Genomic DNA, 19,705 nt, shown 5'->3' on the forward strand with positions numbered 1-19,705 from the left:
AAGACGATTGAACTTCTGAATCTTAAGCAGGGTAGTATGTCTGTTGATGAATATCAGCAGAAGTTCTTCGAGTTGTTACCCTTTGCTCCTCATATTAATGGCAGTTCTGAGGCCAAGTATGACCATTTCCTTCAGGGTCTTAACCAGGAGATCTTTGATCGAGTCACTGTCTGCGATAATCCTACTTCTTATGATGGGTTAGTGAACCGGTGTCGCCAGGCAGAGATCAGTCTCCAGCGTGGTAGGTCTATTCTTTCTTCTAGACCTCCGAGTACTTTGAGCCCTCGATCTCAGTCTTTCAAGAAATCTGGTTCTTCTTCTTCTGGATCTGGATCACGGTCTAGCGGTGTTTTTCGCTTTGGTAAGAAGAAGGTTTCTTGTGTGCATTGTGGGAAGAACCATCCATCGGAGCAGTGCCGATCAGCCGCGGGAGCTTGTTTTCAGTGTGGAGAGATGGGTCATCTTAAGAAGAATTGTCCTCAGTTGCGAGGTGGAGCAGGATCTGGTTCCGGATCTCAGACGACTGTTCAGCAGAGGATGCAGGGTCAGGCAATGGGTAGTTCAAATCTTCGACCTCGTGCCCAAGGTCAGGTATTTGCGCTGAACCAGGATCAGGCTGCAGATGAGACAGGGAGAGTTATAGCAGGTACTTTTTGTTTATGCGGTATTCCTGCTTTTGTTCTTATTGATACCGGAGCATCACATTCATTCATTTCTGCACGATTTGTTAAGCGTCATAAGTTACCGTATGTTTCTCTAGACGTCATTCTTTCCGTTTCTACTCCGATGGGTCATTCGGTGTTAGCAAAGCGTCTAGTGATGGGTTGTCCCTTAGATTTTGAGGGTAACGAATTGACTGCAAATCTTATGATCCTAGAGATGGAAGATTTTGATTGTATTTTGGGTATAGATATATTGACTACCTACCGAGCTACTGTGGATTGTTACCAGAAGCTTGTTCAGTTTCGTACGACTGAGAGCTCTAGTTGGTTTTTCTATGGTGAGGGAGCGCGACCTCCGATGCCAGTGGTATCTGCTCTGAAAGCCTGTCGTGCTTTAGAGTCGGGCGGGGAAGGCTACCTCATCTATGCGATTGATTCGTCCACAGGTAGTGTTGGTATAGATGATATTCCAGTGGTTTGTGAGTTTCCTGATGTTTTTCCAGATGAGATTCCTGGTTTTCCTCCGATTAGAGAGGTGGAATTTGGCATCGAGTTAATGCCAGGGACTACACCGATTTCTCGTGCCCCCTATCGTCTTGCTCCATCAGAGATGAGAGAATTGAAGCAGCAATTGCAGGATCTTCTTGATAAAGGTTATATTCGCCCGAGTGTTTCACCTTGGGGAGCTCCAGTCTTGTTTGTCAAGAAAAAGGATGGATCGATGCGATTGCGTATTGATTATCGCCAGCTGAATCGTGTGACGATCAAAAACAAGTATCCATTACCTCGTATTGATGACTTGTTCGATCAGCTTCAGGGTACCTCTGTTTACTCCAAGATTGACTTGCGATCGGGTTATCATCAGATGAGAGTCAGAGATGATGATATTTCCAAGACTGCATTTCGTACTCGATATGGGCATTACGAATTTCTAGTTATGCCATTCGGATTGACAAATGCGCCAGCGGTGTTCATGGATCTAATGAACCGTGTCTTTCGGGATTTTCTAGATCAGTTTGTTGTGGTTTTCATCGACGATATCTTGATTTATTCTCACAGTGTGGAAGAGCATATCCATCACTTGAGGATTGTGTTGCAGATTCTTCGCGAGAAGCAATTGTATGCTAAGCTGAGTAAGTGCGAGTTCTGGATTAATCGTGTAGTATTCCTTGGTCATGTGATTTCCAAGGAAGGAGTTTCTGTGGATCCTAGCAAGATTGAGGCAGTGCTGAATTGGTCACGTCCGACGACAGTGGCCGAGATTCGTAGTTTTCTAGGTCTGGCAGGGTATTATCGTCGCTTCATCGTGAATTTCTCTCAGATAGCTAGACCATTGACGCAACTTACTCGGAAGGATGCTCCATTTGAGTGGTCATCTGAGTGCGAAGATAGTTTCAGAGAGCTTCGTCGACTTCTGACTTCTGCACCTGTTTTGGCGTTACCGTCAGGATCTGATGGTTTCAGTGTTTACACCGATGCCTCTTTTCAAGGCTTAGGGTGTGTGTTGACGCAGAATGGTCATGTGATCGCTTATGCTTCCAGACAGTTAAAATCTCACGAGGAGAAGTACCCTATTCATGATCTAGAATTAGCTGCTATTGTGTTTGCGCTAAAGATCTGGCGTCATTATTTGTACGGTGTTCAGTTTGAAATCTTTACTGATCATAAGAGTCTGAAGTATCTATTCACTCAGGCTGAGTTGAACATGAGACAACGTCGTTGGATGGATCTACTTAAAGATTATGACTGTGTGATCAAGTACCATCCAGGTTCTGCGAATCTCACAGCCGATGCTCTTAGTAGCAAGGTGAGAGCCTCTGCACTTCAGACCAGTGCTATGTCTAGTACTGTCCAGGATTGTTGTTCGTTGGGGTTTAAGTTCAAACATCGGAAAGGTATGGAGAGCATTCGTGTTGCTACCATTTTATCTGAGCCAACTTTGTTCACTCGGATTCGAGATGCTCAGATGTCTGATCTCAAGACTCAGAGATTAGCTCGGTTGGTTGGTGGAGATAGTAATTTCCATTATCAGTCTAATGGTCTTCTGTGTTTGTCTAATCGGGTTGTAGTACCAGAGGATGATACTTTGAGGGAAGAGATCTTGTCTCAGGCTCATCGAAGCAAGCTGAGTATTCATCCGGGAAGCAACAAGATGTATAAAGATTTGAGGACACGATTTTGGTGGAAAGGGATGAAGCGCAGCATTTATCAGTTTGTCTCCAAGTGTCTAGTTTGTCAGCAGGTTAAGGCAGAGCACCGTCGACCGGGAGGATTATTGTTGAACTTACCTATTCCTGAATGGAAGTGGGAGCATATCGCGATGGACTTCATTACTCACTTGCCATTGTCTTCGAGGAACAGTGATGCTATTTGGGTAGTGGTGGATCGACTCACCAAGTCTGCTCATTTTCTGCCATATAACCGTGATTTCACTTTCGATCGTATGGCTCGATTGTATATTCAAGAGATTTTACGTTTGCATGGAGTGCCAGTCAGTATTGTTAGTGACAGAGATCCTCGTTTTACCTCACGATTTTGGGGTAGTTTCCAGTCAGCATTGGGTACTTCACTAAGTTTGAGTACGGCTTATCATCCAGAGACCGACGGTCAAACAGAAAGGACTATCCGTACACTTGAGGATATGTTGCGAGCTTGTGTTATGGATTTCGGAACCGCTTGGCAGGATCATTTGCCTTTGATTGAGTTCGCGTACAACAACAGCTATCATCGTAGTATTGGTATGGCACCATTTGAGGCGTTGTATGGGCGACGTTGTCGTACTCCATTATTCTGGGATGAAGTTGGGGAACGACATGTTGAGGGACCGGAGTTAGTCCAGCAGGCTATTGATAAGGTTGCAGTAATCAAGAAGCGGATTAAGATTGCTCAGGATCGACAGGCTAGTTATGCGAACACCAAGCGTCGACCTCTTCATTTTCAGCCAGGTGAGAAAGTGTTTCTCCGAGTTTCGCCTTTTCGCAGGATTTTGAGATTTGGTCTCAAGGGTAAGCTGTCTCCGAGATTTATTGGTCCATTTGAAATATTGGAGAGCGTGGGAGATTTGGCTTACAGACTTGCATTGCCGCCGTACCTATCAAGTATTCATGATGTGTTCCACGTATCTTTGTTGAGACGATATGTAGCAGATGAGTCTCACATCTTACATCCTTCTGAAGTTCAACTTGATTCGGATTTGTCTTACGTGGAACGACCAGTTCGGATTCTAGATCGCAAAGACAAGGTGTTGCGGAATAAGATCATTCCTCTTGTCTTAGTGCAGTGGCAGCGCCGAGGTACTGAAGAAGCCACTTGGGAACTAGAGAGTCGTATGCGGTCAGAGCATCCAGAGTTGTTCTAGTTGTAGTATTTTCAGTTATGATTGTAATTTCAGTTGTACTTTCGGTTGTACTTCATTCTTAAGTTGAATGTATTGTTGTTCAGAATTGTCATTCTTCAGACACGATTTCGCGGACGAAATCCTTTTTAGGGGGGGAGAATGTAGTATCCCGATGCCTAATTTGAGTTAATTATTGGATTAATTATATTTCGGTGGGATCGGAAGGACCGAACAGGGTTCGGATCGTCCGATCAGGGTTCGGATCGTCCGATCAGGATTCGGATCGTCCGAGACAGGTGGATGGAACCGTGGAAGACATGCAGGATTCGGATCGTCCGATCAGGGTTCGGATCGTCCGAGCCAGGTGGCTGGACACGTAGAAGACATGCAGGGTTCGGATCGTCCGAAGTGTACCGGATCGGAGCTTCCGAAGTGGATCGGATCGTCCGAACGTTGGCTATAAATAGAGGCGCGAGGCTTCACTTCTTACTCGCCAAGTCCGAGCGTTCCAGAGCATTTTAGTCGTTTCCGATTGGTTTCTAGTCTTTTCCCGAGGTTCAGGCACTAGCGGGGAGCTACTGGTTTTGTAGCGGAGCTGTGCTCTAGTTGGGAGATAGCGACATCAGTGGGCTGCGGACGCAGGCTTGATTCTAGGGCGGATTGTTAGGATCTGCTGGTTTGAGGTACGAAAGTACTATCCGAGATATCCTGGTCGAGTATACATTCTTATATGTGTTGCATGATTATTTGGTGCATTGATATATGTCATATGATGCATGCTATTATGTCACGTTTATTACTGCATGTTACATTTCATCTTGAGCCGTATCTCTTTCGAGATAGCCTTTATTGTTGAGCTGTATCTCTTTCGAGATAAGCTATATCTTGTGGGGCCGCTCAGCCCTGTCTTGTGGACGCATGGACACCGAGAGTACACAGTGGCCGACGGGTCCGGAGGGCTTCGGTGATCCGGGACATTTTAGGTCCACGTCTGATCTTGTAGTGGATGCAGTGACCCAGAGGAGTACCGCGCGGCACTATCCACTTGGCGCCTCTAGACTGAGCATATTGAGATCTTTTGTGACTCCTGTTTCTTGACTACCCTGGTATCATATCATAGCATGTGCATTTCATATAGGCTTGTATACTCATGCTTTTGTACTGGGCGTTCTTATCGCTCACGTCCTCGGTTTTGTTTATCTTGGACACCCCATTCCCACGGGGCAGGCCTCAGGTTGGATGGCTCAGGAGGAGGATGTTGAGGACGTGGAGTAACCGGTTGGTTTAGATCTTCAGTACCATTTGATTCGATATGGTTGTACCGCATACTTTCATTTTAATTTGAGTTGTTCTGGATTTTCGATTGGGTTGTATAACTTTCATTTGTTGACCTTTTCCGCCATTATCTCTGATTGTTATTAATTAAGTTAATTGCATGCTTAGTTCTTGATTAGTAGGTGATTCTGGAACGGGTCACTACAAAACTTCAATGAGAACTCTGAGTCCGAAAAAGATGGGTGATGACCATTAGTGAAGCCCTTAGGTAAATCCTACATTACAAAACTATGAGAGAGATGTTGGACATAAAATTTGAGGAAATGATTAAAAAGATTTTATAGGTGTTAATCATGTCAATAAGACATGTCTTCTTTACGGAAGCCCGTAACTTAAAAACTTAAAAGTTAAGTGTGATTGGCTTGGTGCAATTCTGGGATATGTGGCTATGAGAAGGTGTGCGTGAGTGATGATATAAGTACGTTAGAACGACTTTGTTAGTTTGTGAGGACAATCGTCAAATCAAAGTGTGAATGCAGAGTTGTTGAAAGGATAAGATTGTGCTTTCATTTATGTCGGATGTTTGTTTTATGTCGGATGTTTGTATTGTCAAAAAGGAAAAAAAAAAAACTCAATGGTGTCTTGTATTTAATTTGGTCAATTAGTTTATGCTGCAAAATAACTAGTGTTGTTGATACATATCTTTACACAAAATATAAGCACAAAATGTTGATTGTTGTCACTCTGGATACAAACAATCAAGTTCTACTACTAGCTTTCGTCATAGTGGATGAAGAAACACCTGACTCGTGGAAATGGTTCTTGGAGAATTTCGACCGACATATTGTTTGTGGTGCAAACAGTGTGTGTCTAATTTTTTATAGCCTATAAGGGAATTATGCGAGGAGTCGATGATTTACCATGCATATTTTCGACCACCACATTGTATGAATCGTTTTTCTTTGAAACATATATTCTCAAATTTTAATGTCAAGTTCAAATATGTGCATTTGAAATATTTATATTGGGAAGCGGGTACACAATACCAAATTTGTAAGTTCGAAGCGACAATGGAAGCAATAAAGAACAATTTTTTTTTACTAAGAGGTATTTGGCTGGAATTACTAAGGAAAAATGAAGTTTACTCATGACGGTGGTTGGCGACGTATGGTGATGACGATAATATATCAGAGCGCTTAAACAGATGTTAAAGGATGCTCGTAGACATCATATTCATGTGATAGTACACTTGGTCTTTCACAAATGTCATGATATCAATTTTTAAATATTATCGTGCACTATAAGGAGCAACTGTAAATATTTCGGGTCACCAGTTTGAGCAACAAGAAATACACCATATTTGTCAGGTTAACACATTTAATCCTAATTCAGGCTCATATATGTCAATAATAATAAATAAAGTTAAAAAATAAACCAAACGAAGTAAATAGTCAAAATACATTACATGTATTTGCATGATATATAAAGACCCAATTATATTATGCTTTCCTATATATGCTGCATTGCATAACTCATGATATAGAAAACGTTAAAATCGCACCCCCCAACTTTAGGCTTGCATTCGATCGATATCAGGAAATAGATGCAAAACAAAAGCCTGACTGGACTCCTTGATAATCTAGAAACATTATTCATCTGACTTATCATCAACGCCACACATATATTTAACCACATCAATCTCCGAGCTATCATTATCAATAACTGTAGATTCACAATTGTGGGGACCCGGGTTCTAATTCGAATCTATCTGGGATTAATCGGATCTTTATAATAAATTACGGGTCAATTTTTCCGTTTTTACATTAAATCAAATGTAATTTAAACATAACATGATCGGAATTATTCTACAAACATAAGGTACATACAAGATCTGTTTGGTACCAACATACAACTAGTGTTCAAATCCAAGTACAAGTCTAGTACAAGAAGTAGTAATTTCTTCTACACCCGAGATCTCCACGCTAAAAACTCTCTCTTCATCAGTCGTGACCCTGTACCTGCCCCACCTGTTGTCAGGCACACATACAGACAAGACAACAGCCGGATAACTCCGGTGAGAATAAATCCCAGTATAAAACATGTATGCATGCAATATAATAAATCATGTACAAAAGCATAGCATAAATCGAATAACATGAATTAAAATCTAAAACATGCAAAGGAATACAAATCTGTATTCACGTCTAGTTCTTGACTCGATTCATTTCTAATCTAGGGATCCCGGTGTGAATAAGACGGTCTGTCACCTACCCAGCCACTCGGGGTAACGGTACGTCTTATTCCTAGACTCCGGTCTGGTCTGTATCGAGTGTCTACACGTAGAGAAAATCTGCAACTACGCGACGATACACCGAACGTCTAGTTTGACAAATCTGTCAATGATTCCTATCTCACAGGCTTGAATATAAATCTATAAACAAAGCACAATAGAAATCATAAATCAATAATAATCTAGTATGTGATTTAGGGAAACTCGTATCAGATCTGAATCGAGTTGTGCAATCCCGTGATCACATGAATTATACCTTTCTTGTCGAATAGTCGGTGTCGAAATCGAAATCTCGAGTCCAATGTAGCCAATATAACTCTGAACTGGCAATGTGGATACACACAATATCCATCTCTAATTCAAAGCAACACATATTCCAATCAATAATAAATCTCGGTACAAATCGACGGCATAACAGCGTAATTCTCGGTACCGGTCAACTCATAACTCAACATATATCGATCATTCATATTCCTCAACTCATACTCAAGATCACACACTTCAATACATAAGCTGAAATCTGTACAATCTTAACATCATACATGCTGAAATTTCGAATAATAGCATATGGTGTCCGAAAATCAATCCGATTGTGATTCTATACTGCTCAACATATCAAGAACTCATATTTCTAACAAAATCATGAATTCTCCCAACACACATATATTAAAACATGCTGAACATAACCAAAACTTACATCCTTGAATAGCAAATGATGAGAGGAGTTCAAAACCAAAGTCGTATCTGAAATCGGATGGCTAAATTCTTCAAAATCATAAGTTCAAATCAAAAAGGACATGAAGCTTTCTCCTAAGCATTCTCTCGGCTCTCAGTTTCTGAAATGGAGGGGAAAGAAGACACATATCATATATGCATGACAAGGAACAAGTGGTTTATTTTTCATTTGACACGCACGACCGCGGGTGCGGTACACTAGCAGCGCGGGTGCGCTGTGCTCACGGCAGCCCTTGTATTTTCTGAAATTCTCGGACCGCGGGTGCGGTCCTTGCATGACCGCGGGTGCGGTCGCACCACCGCGGGTGCGGTCTTACTAGCACCGCGGGTGCGGTCTTGCTTCGCACAAATTCACCAATTTTCTGTCAATGCACCGCGGGTGCGGTCCTTCCTGTACCGCGGGTGCGGTGTGGCTTCGGCCCAAACCTCATAATTCTGATTTAAATGTCATGCATTCTTATCTTTACAAGTCTAACATCAATGTCAGTTGATAATTCTCGAGCCTTACAACAATGACCGTTAAAGAGGTCATAGACAAGTACCCATCTTTAAAATGCGATGGTAGATGCTCATATCCCAACAAATCGAGGCATACGTGTTGTCATTCAGTCACTCTATATGAAAATCTCCTTCAGTCACCAACCCACCATCAATTTTTAGGCTCCAAATAATTAAAACATATTTTAATGTTATTGTTGCCTCACCACATCTAAAAAAAACATATGTGGCTCACGACGGCACCGTTGAACAATACTTTTCGAATTTTCTAATATGAAGTGTAAGGACTGTGTATCGTTTTATTGTAAATCCTTTGTGATTATCGATAATTAATGAAATTGTCATGTAATTACGTATTTGATGTAGATCATGACAATGGAATTGAGAAAATGAATATTGAATATGAATTGACGTTGTAAGAGCTCGATTGGAGAGGCTGGACGCCAATATAATACCAAAACCAACATTTGGTACAGAATATGTGGCGCCCGGGCGGTAGAAAATGACCGCCCGAGCGCCAGTGTGGAATGAGGGGTGTTCTTGGACAGAACATGCCGCGCCCGAGCGGTAATTTGTGACCGCTCGGGCGCGGTACATATTTGAGACGGGGGCAGAATGTCTCGCGCTCGGGCGCGAGAATTCTACCGCCCGAGCGCGAGAGCGGTGGAGTGATAAGAATGAGCTTTCTTTCTCATTTTCTTTATTTCCTTCGCTACATTTCGAGAGAGACACGAGAGAATTCCGATTTTCTTCGCCCAAATCGACTTCGAAACGCCGTTTAAACGCGAAACAAATTATATATTTGTTATCTGCGCGTCGAGGGCTTTAGACTGAGGTAATTTTCTTCTGATTTCAGCAATTTTAAATATCAAAGTGCTGGAATAGCACGTATTTGAAATTGAATTTCTGATATGTAGTAGAATATCCGACAATAAACTTATATTCGAAGTCGGAATTGAATTATGATATTATTTGGATTTGATATGAATTTTTGAAGTTTCAAATGATATTTGAAACTCATGTTAATGATTTTGGAGTATGTTATTGATTGGAATGAATATGCTACTGATGTAGATAAAGTGTTATATCAATATCTTCAGGCTACATCAATTGGAACGAAGAATTGAGGTATGTTGCGACCGGGTAACATACGACAGGTATCTGTATTATATGATATATGATTGGATTGATTTGATTTGATTGGATTGGAATACGTGTCTATGTGCCTAATTGATGATTTGATGTGGCATACATGACATTGAGATTGGAGTGTCGATGTATAAAATAAATGTTTTGTTAACACACATTATTTTATGCATACATCGATACATGACATTCACGTTGACCTATGATCCTTGGATACCCTGATATGATTGGATTGGATTCCGGGGTTTGTGAACACAATCGCTATGCCGGTATTATATGACCCGTAAAGCATAGACAATTGTGGCCCCATATGATTGGATATGAGATGTGGGATTGACGACGCTTCGTCGACGTTGTCATATGTGTATTCCCATATCGGCCGGTGTGCCAGCTCGAGCATTGATTTGATTTGATAGCGATTCGATTGATTCTGACATGTGCTCAGTGGATGGGCATTTGACCTGATACCTCCACGACATACATGCATTGCATACCATATATCATTGTTTAGATATCTGTGGTATATATGATTGGTTGTTCCATACGGAGCTTTGCTCACCCCAAGGGGGGCAGTTGTTGTCTTTGTGTGTGGACAATGGCAGGTACTCCAGGATATCAGGAGACCAGAGAGGGTACTTCTGGTGGGAGCCACAGCTTGGGCTGAGGTTTATGTTTTTGTATTGTTCCCAGTATATATGTATATGTATCTATATACCGGGGCATGTCCCGAGGATATGAGATGTTTGTATGTGATTGGTTTTGATGATGTGTGGGCGTGTTTTATGTTTTTGAATTTAAATACTATTTTTAGTATTTAAATATCAGAAGAGATATTTTGGGCTCATTGTAAAGAAATTTTAAACCCGTTTTCCGCTGTGATTACTTAACCCTAATCAAATTGTGTTGTAATAACGATTAGGAGCTAAGGGCCCCACATGAAGTTTGTGGCTTTGTGCAAATATTAATTAGTAGTATATTGCATTCCGAAGATAAAAATATAAATCTGAACGAAATATATAAATATAAGAAACATATTAGAATTTAAACCTAGGATTTGAGAGGATTTCGTGGGATTTGAAATTGGATTTGGAAATTCAAGTATTTGAAATTCCATTTGGAGTTTGGTTTAAAATTTAAAAATGGTATTTACAAATCCATTTCTTGTTTGGAGAAAAAAAGATTCGAATTTGGAATTTTAAAATTTTACTAAACTACCTTTAGAAATCATATAAACATAAGTTACTAAAAAAAGTTTAGAAATTAATATTTCTTCTCTATTATTTGTATTTGTAAATTCAAAAATTAATTATTATTTATTAATCATAGTGCACATAAAATAATAATTAAAAAATCATCAAACAACTTCAAACTTTAACATGAAATTAATTATTAAACGTAAAAAGAGGCTTTGATAATTACTATAATTTTTATTATATTATTCAGTAAATAACACAAAAAACTTATAAAATTTAAACGAAATCTTTCAACTTCTAAAAAAAGTTAAAAAGAAAAAAAAAATCTAATCATTTAGAAATTTTTTATGGAGAATGATATGTTGGATAAAAAAGTAATTTTATGTTTTAAAATCCAAATCCCACCAAATCTTATCAAATTTGACGGGATTTGGATATACTTGTTGAAATCCCATGAAATCCTAAGCAAATTCGAATATTTTTTTTTAACATCTTGCCAACTAGTAAAAATAGGATTTTGAAATCTAAATCCCATGAAATCCTCCCAAATGTTGCCAAACACATTGTTAGTCATATAGACCCTAAACTGAAGTGTTCACCATTCTCAGATCTTCATAGTCGGTGCAGTGCTTCTTTTGATTTCCTCCATGGCCTTTTGCTTTGTATTCTGTTGGTTTTCTTTCACTACTTCTGTATTTACAATTCGAGATCGAGCGGGAGAAGGAAAGATCATTGAAAATGATCAATGGGATCCATTTCTCCCGGACCAGCTATGAATTTTGAATCCAAAAGAGGCATTGAGGAAGACTTCATGAAGTCTTTGAATGATGACCGTGTCCGTGTAATTGCAATTTGTGGCGCAGGATGTGTTGGAAGGACAACTATGGTGCAAAGGATTGAGGAGAGGGTGGGAAGTGATAAATTATTTGACGGGGTTGTCACGGTAGTATTCACTCGAGACTGTAATGCTTAAAATTCAGAAGGAAATCGCTGAAAGTTTAGGTTTGCGATCAAATGCGGATACTTTGTTTGGTATAGCACATCAATTACGCACCAGGCCCATGGATCCGAACAGAAACCCCGTTATTCTTGATGATGTTTGGTAAAAGTACTTCAAAGTTGAGCATTTAGGAGTTCCGTTTGCAAATAGTTTTGAAGGATGCAACCTTATTTTGATTTCTTGATCCAAAGATGTATGTTAAGAAATGGAAGCACAAAAAAATTATTCATTACCAAGCTTCCAGTTGGTTCAGATTTTCTAAATCTTCGTTATTTGATGACAATGTTGTTCACCTCTAAGTACTTTCTGTTATAGAATAGATATTACCCTGGATATGTTGGATGTCTTGAAACACGAGCAAAACACAGCAACTTGAATCATGAACAAAAAGCAACAACGATAAGAGCAAGTCGAGGCAAGGAAGATCCTTTCTACGCAAGAGGTCATTGCCTGTATAAAGTGCTATAGGTTGCAGGCAATCGTCTCCATGATACAACGACTTCAAGTCGAGAGTTTGCAGCACTACATATCTCGAAACCAGCGAACAAATTTATGCTTGAACTTTCAAGCATTTCGAAAATCAAAGGATGCAGCAATATGTGAAGAAGAAGTGTAGGGAAAAAATCAGCAGCTTTGGAAAATGGTTGGAGAAATTATTTATAGATGATCATCGGTTGCATTGAAGAGACACGTTTCTCCAGACCAGATGCTTAGAAGAGACACAATTCTAGTCAAGAGATACATTGGTTGGGCCAAAACCAGCCAAGAACAGATGCCATCATAGCCAAGAGAGGCGCATTTTTCCAGAACCAGTGCTGCGCGCGCAGCCGCGTGCAAGGTACTGTCTTAGCGCGCTGCGCGCACAGTAGGGCGCGCGCGTACCTCTGTCCAAGTGCATCAATTTGCGACTGAAAAATTTTATTCTCCAAATAAATTTGATCCAAAAAGATTAATACTTGTCAAAGACCGCACCGAACCGAATCAGGCCGAGCCGAGCGCGCGCATGTGTTTCACCAAGACACAGCCTAGTAACGTCTTCCCCCTTCTAAAAACTTCTGGTACCCCTTACCCAAACCCCTATTCAAACTTGGAGTTTATAAGAAATACTTCATTTGACTATTTTCTCCATGTAGGACAACTCACACTCCGTTTTTCTATTCAACAACTATTCATTATTCATTTATCCAACACTTTCCTGAAGTATTTGGTGCTGAGAGTGTCGTCTTTTTCGTGCTTAAATTTTCGATCACTTCCACCAACTCTAGATTTGATGAAAAAACTTAAAACTCTGTGCTCGCACGAATGTGAGGTGCAAGACATCTCTGTTGTTGGCAAGGTAGCAAGTTTGGAAATTCTTTGTATCCATCGATGTTCTAATATTATAGAGTTACTAGCAGAAATTGGGAGATTGAAGCGCCTAAGAGTGTTAGACTTGGACGCATGCGAAGACCTCAAAAGAGTAGCAGCAAATAGCAATTGCTTTCATGATTGGGAAGCAAAAGGAAGTCCGACTGAAGAAAGTAATGCTAGTCTGTCAAAGCTCGAGTCTCTCCCCAACTTGACTTCCTTAAAGATTGAGATATCCGATTTCAGTTTGGTTGCCGAAGAGATGTCTTTCACAGAATTTAGTAAGACACGAGAGACACAACATTTAGCATCATGTTTACATCAACCTACTTATGATAGGTTTTAATTTAACACCATGGACTAGGAGAGAAATATCACACTCAACTAAAGTATGAAATTGGGATCGCCAACTAGTAAGAAGCACCCAATATCTGGAATTGGTTGGAGGTGGTTCAAACAGTTTTATTCTGGCTGAGATTGAATGCCTGAGGATGCTCATATTTAGCAAGTGCTCAAGGGTGAAGAAACTAGAGAATGGAATTAATTGCAAATTCCCTATATTAGAGTTTTGATGCTGGAGAACCTTACAGAGCTAGAAGTGATCACATTCATATACGTCGAAGGTTGCCACAACTTATGTTACTCCTCTCAGTGGCAACACGAAAGAGTCTTGTACAAATTCAACAGCTTTGCATTTATGATTGTGAGAAGATTCAACAATTGTTCTGAGAGAAATACATATGCTTCTGCTATTGAGTTTCCAAAGCTGGAGGTACTGGATTCTTAGAAAGCTGCCAAACCTTGTAGCTCTCTCAAGGAGTTGAAAGCATAGAATTAACTCAGTTAACACAACTAATGATTGAGGATTGCCCAACAATTAGAACCGAAATTGGCAACTGCCCAAACCTCAGTTGAATTGGAATGGAATTGAAAATCTACAATTGTATGATGGAATTTTAGGATTCTTTGATGTTTTGCTGCAGCAACAAATAAGTTGTTATTAATCTTATTGCTACTTGTAAGTTGTGAAGGGACAGTTGCATATAAACATACAGGAAATAAGTAAAACGTGTGTATCAGAATTTAGTGTTGTGCTCGGGTGTTGTCAACAACAGCCCACAACATGCAGCAAAAATTAGTTATTACCACACAAATATAACTTTATTAAATAAACTTCATATTTAAATTATGCACAAGTACGAATACTTATGCAATGTCTCATGGCAAAAAGTTCACTAGCAAAATATGTAAATCGTTTACACAAAACAATACTATTGAAAATAACAAAACTAAATTTCATGACACTCCAAGGAATTAAAATATGCATCAACAACATCATATTTAAATTATGCTGGATATTGTTAGCAAATTATGGTGTTGCCATACCCCAATCTACTTATTTCTTAATCTTGAGAGCTTGGGTATATTTGGTGTAAATGGCATCAGGGACTTGATGTCATCTTCAATAGCCAAAAAACTTACGAATCTTCAATAGCAACTTATTGAGTTGCAATCATTAGAAGAAGTTAAAATTCATTATTGCCTGGGGATGAAAATTTTCACTCCAAGATCGCCGAATACACCAAATTTAACTAAGCTCATGATGAACAAGGAGAAAGTTGAAACAAAAGACTGGAATAGCGACATTCATCACTTTTGATAAAAGAGTGGAAATACTAGGACGATCAGGACTAGAGTGAGGTCGAGGACGGGGATGAGGAGCAAGAGCAGAGGATAGATAAAAGACGATAAGGAAGCGACGAGGAGGAAGAGAGCTGACTAGAAGGCATTAGCAAACTAAGGAGTCGGGATTTATCCGATTGATTTGAGTGTTCAAGCTTGTAACGCTGAGTTTTGAAACTTAATAAAGAGAATGTTTTATTTCTTTAGCCTAAAGACCAAATGAATGATGTAAAAAAGTCTCAATTGTTATAAAGTAGTTCTCTTCTCACGAATCTTTATATGTGAGACGAGTCAACTCTACTGATATTCACAATAAAAAGTAATATCCTTAGCATAAAAAATAATATTTTTTCATGAATGACCCGAATAAGATATATGTCTTACAAAATACGACTTAAGAGACCGTCTCACGCAAGTTTATGTAATTGTTATATGCATGCTATGTTGTCACGGTTCAGGGGCTTATAATAACAAATTTTGATACTCGAAATACAAAAATCTTTCACTTTAAATAAATATAATAAAAACAATTTAAATAAATTTTATAAAAAAACTTTAAAATAATATTTTATTAGAAAACCCTCTAAAATATCAAAGTATTGCATATACATTCTCTTTATATCTAGATCTATTATCTTGTACACACTCTCGATTTCGCAGGCTTCGTAAAAAAATTCATTTCACGAAAGGGAGAAAATGTCGCTTCCCAAGGCTAAGGAACTCGTCTCTGCAAACCCAGTCATCGTTTTTAGGTTATCTATCTGCAATTTATTTATTTATTTTTCTTGTTTTTGCTCATACAAAACTCTACTCAATGGTTCTTTCTTAAATTTTCTAATTTTTTTTTACGATGGGACTCGTTTGGTGATCTTTTAGGATTACAGTGGTGAAATTTAATGTAAGATATGGATTTACAATTTTTTTTACCACGAAAATGTTGAAAATCGGTGAACGGAGAATTGTGTGTTTGTGTATACGGATTTTGAGTGAATCATGTATGTATCTGCGTGTTTAATGGCAGCAAAAGCCAGTGTCCGTTTTGCGTGAGCGTGAAGAAATTGCTGACGGAGATCGGCGCCTCGTACAAGGTCGTTGAGTTGGATGAAGAGGGTTTGTTCTTTCTTTTCTGCCCTAATTTTTTACGTCAATACTATACTTTATTTTTTTATGATGCTTAAAATTTTTTGTGTAATCTTTCTTTCCGATGGTAGATTTTTATATTCTCTAGTTCTTTGATTTGTTGTGTTTCTTGACAGATAGGTTTTTTTAGAGTTTCCGTGAAATTGGAAGTTTGAATTTGTGATAAAGCTATGAAATTTCTAACATAGTTAAATTTTTATGCTCTCTTGTCCTTTGATATGTCATGTCTACTTGCATACTGGATTTTCAGTGATTTCGCAAACTGGAATTTGGAATTTATGGTAGATCTAATCTGAAGTAAAACAACAGAAAATAGCTCAGGGTAGAGACAGCCACTCTAGTAAAGCCATATCATAGCTTCCGGTTGGTGTAATACTCTGAAAACGTAGTCCTTAATGGACTCCATATGTTTAGCTTTCAATTCGAGGTTTTGATAGGCCCACTGCTTCAATATTCAATGGCGTTTCAACCCACAACCACTAACATCAACATGGTAAATTTGGGGAGATGAAAGGATGAATTTTTGAAATTTAGATATGGAATTGACATTTGCATGAAATATACATTGATTCAATACCAATTTTTTTCTTGTACACATGAGATTTGCGCGAAAATTTTCATTCTAAGTCCACAATTTTCCATCAACTCCTGATTTGATATTTTACACTCCTTAATAGACATTTGAACTTGATTAACAGTTTCCATTGCCATAAATAAAGGATTTTTTTGTCCTTGTGGCTTTTCAAAAATGAAGCAACTAAAGTCGTCCAACCAAAGGAGCTGCAAGAATTATTGAGTTATTTTCTAGTATGTTTATAACCAGACTTAGCATATGAACTGTTATGGTCTCAGTCGAGTGCTGAACGAACTATGAAGCCAATTTATACTATCCTGCCCTTGAGATAATCCATAGTATTTTCTTTATTTGCCCTTATTAACATTTTTTATCTTGTTGAGAGCTATCTTAAACATGGATTGCTCGTCAAACAACATTGTCAAGTACTCTGTTTCCACTTGGATTTCACATATTACCGTATCTGTTAATGGAAAACGAGTTTATGATATACGTGGAACCTCAAGGCTTCAGTTGGCTGATCCCAAACATGGAAAATAATATGTTTGATTTGAAACACCTATATTTTTAGATAAATGCTATTTTTTCATATCTGTCATTGTGATTTAAGTAATGCTTTATGTGGAAGCTATGGATGGCATGACTCGTGAGACCTTTATGTCTCACTCCTGTGTCATAGGGCAGACAAAGTTGTACTTTTAGCTTTTATTTGTGTCACTGATTATATCCAGTTGTTTGCTTTGTGAGAAAAATAATTATTTTAGTTGAATCATCTGACATCAAGTTGAGTAATTTAAAAAATGCAATTTCTGAAGATGGTACTACTGAAATTTAGGCTTAGTTTGGAAGTTGGAAGGGAAAAGAAAGGAGTAGAAAAGTAAAGAAGAAAAGAGAAAAGAAGAGGAGAGGAATGATATATATTTTTATTTGGGTGTTGAAGAGAGGAAAAAAAGGAAAAGAAAATGATGTATCATTGATATAATTTTTCCCCAACGTGTGTTCCCCCTATTTCCTCCCACCTTTGGGTGCGAAGGAGAAAATTTTACCCCAATTTACTTTCTTCTCTCTCTTAAAAAAATCTCAAACAAAACTTTTTTTAATTTTTCCCTCCAAATCTTTTATTTCTCTCCATTTTAAAACTCCCAAATGAAGCCAGAGATGACAACGGATTCGGCTATAATGGATAACTGACCTAGGCCGACCTAATGTATGTCTAGCTAAACGGTTGTTGGGTTGGGTATGGGCATAACTTATATACATATATATAGATTGATAGATAGGTAGATAATTAAAATAGAGTATATTATCAGCTTAAGAGAGAATCTTCTTGTCAATCTTCACCTGTATTGATTATTATTTTTTGGTTCAAATTTCAATGGATTTAGTGCTTGGAAAACTTTGCTCTTCTCTAATTTCTAAATTTATTCCCCTTCCCATGCTTGAATCATTTTCTTTAATTTTTTTTGCGTATTTTTTTTAATTTGTTTTGAACAAAGTTTAAAATTAGATATGTCCAAACGAAAAAATTGAAATTTTGTTCGACGGGTCTGGGATCTTACTAACTTTAGGTATGGGTCGGCGTGGGTATGTGTTTAGATTTAAACAGGTTGGGACAAGTATGGATCTTCCATAATTTAAACGGGTCGGGTCCCGAGTCCTAGCGGACCTGGCTCATTTGATCCCTACTCAAATTATTCATTGTCTTCACCTTTGATGCTTATGAACCATGTTGTTCGGATGATTATTTTTCCTTTTCAATTAATGTTAAACATGAATAAAGTCATTTAATATAATTTGTTATGCAGTATCAATTCTTAAATCTCAAATCAATTGTTTAAATGGGTATATTATTTTGATTGTAGTACATTTTGAAGATATAATGTTTATTCGAGTGGTTTCTCATGATAGAGCTTTTGTGCTTGTTGAAGCATTGTTATTTGATGAGAAAGTAACTATCTTAGTGATATGGTACTCTCCAACCAAAAACTTTGAAAAGTTTTTTGAGCCTAAAAGTTGCCTGCACTTTAATATCCCAATGCTTGGAAAAACATTCATCTTGTGCATAATTGGTGCAAAAACTCAAGTATCACATGATTTAGAGATTTCAACTGTTTTGACAACTATGAAGGTGATGGTAGTCAGATACAAGATGCGCTGCTAAAATGGACTGGGCAGCGCACTGTTCCAAATGTATTCATCGGTGGGAAGCACATTGGTGGTTGTGATGGTATATGATCTATCATTTAACCAATTTCGGATTAGTTGCATACCTCTTTGTCTTTGGTCCCTGTTATATTCTCTCTTGTATATTGCAGCGACAACAGCCTTGCACAGGGATGGAAAGCTTGTGCCTCTGCTAACTGAAGCTGGAGCAGTTGCAAAATCTTCTGCTTAGAGGGTTGATGGATTAGTATATCTGGTTATATTTGCTATGATAAATAAGCTATTTCTCGTTCGATGTTACCTTGTTCGTTCTATGATGTGGACTCTGTAAAACACTTGTGTTGAAATTGCTGAATAATGGCATGTTTGCTGTGTGAATTATACATGTTTATTTGTATGAAAGCTGCTGAAGATATTATTAGTTGGATGGATTATTATGTTCGGAAATGCATGCTGTGCCTAGGAATGACGATGCTCGTGAAATTTTTTTCATGCCTGCAACATTCTGTACTTTACTCGTTGACCAAATTAATTTTTTTTATAAATTGAATTTCCATTTTTTTTAGAAATGCATTTAGAGTCCTTTCACCTCTAAAACGTTTTGTCTGTATCGCTATTTTTTTTTTTTTTTGGTGGCAAAAGTGCTTAGGAACAGACTTATC

The 19,705-nt window shown here is 38.5% G+C and overlaps 1 protein-coding gene and 1 long non-coding RNA gene across 2 annotated transcripts; one reads left to right on the top strand and one right to left on the bottom strand.

Moving 5' to 3' along the window:
• Nucleotides 1-15,765: 15,765 nt before the first annotated feature.
• On the top strand, nucleotides 15,766-19,470 carry LOC140841529 (glutaredoxin-like). Its single transcript, XM_073209030.1, has 4 exons — nucleotides 15,766-15,918; nucleotides 16,188-16,276; nucleotides 19,009-19,107; nucleotides 19,196-19,470. Exons 1-4 carry the CDS (start codon nucleotides 15,863-15,865, stop codon nucleotides 19,273-19,275), a joined length of 324 nt encoding a protein of 107 aa, XP_073065131.1. The 5' UTR covers nucleotides 15,766-15,862; the 3' UTR covers nucleotides 19,276-19,470.
• Nucleotides 16,186-19,002, bottom strand: LOC140841530 (uncharacterized). The gene is made up of 2 exons (XR_012120217.1): nucleotides 17,703-19,002; nucleotides 16,186-17,597 (listed from the first exon to the last, which is right to left on the bottom strand). It is a non-coding gene; the product is annotated as an uncharacterized lncRNA (long non-coding RNA).
• Nucleotides 19,471-19,705: the final 235 nt, after the last annotated feature.

The sequence above is a fragment of the Primulina eburnea genome, chromosome 9 (genome assembly GCF_022965805.1).
Source record: "Primulina eburnea isolate SZY01 chromosome 9, ASM2296580v1, whole genome shotgun sequence".
In the NCBI taxonomy this organism is placed as follows: domain Eukaryota; kingdom Viridiplantae; phylum Streptophyta; class Magnoliopsida; order Lamiales; family Gesneriaceae; genus Primulina; species Primulina eburnea.

Bases quoted from the DNA above. Each gene is read 5' to 3' on its own strand.
- LOC140841529 (XM_073209030.1), top strand. From the start codon at position 15,863: ATGTCGCTTCCCAAGGCTAAGGAACTCGTCTCTGCAAACCCAGTCATC. The intron at 15,919-16,187 runs GTTATCTATCTG...GTTTAATGGCAG, and splicing joins AACCCAGTCATCGTTTTTAG to CAAAAGCCAGTGTCCGTTTT. The intron at 19,108-19,195 runs GTATATGATCTA...TGTATATTGCAG, and splicing joins GCACATTGGTGGTTGTGATG to CGACAACAGCCTTGCACAGG.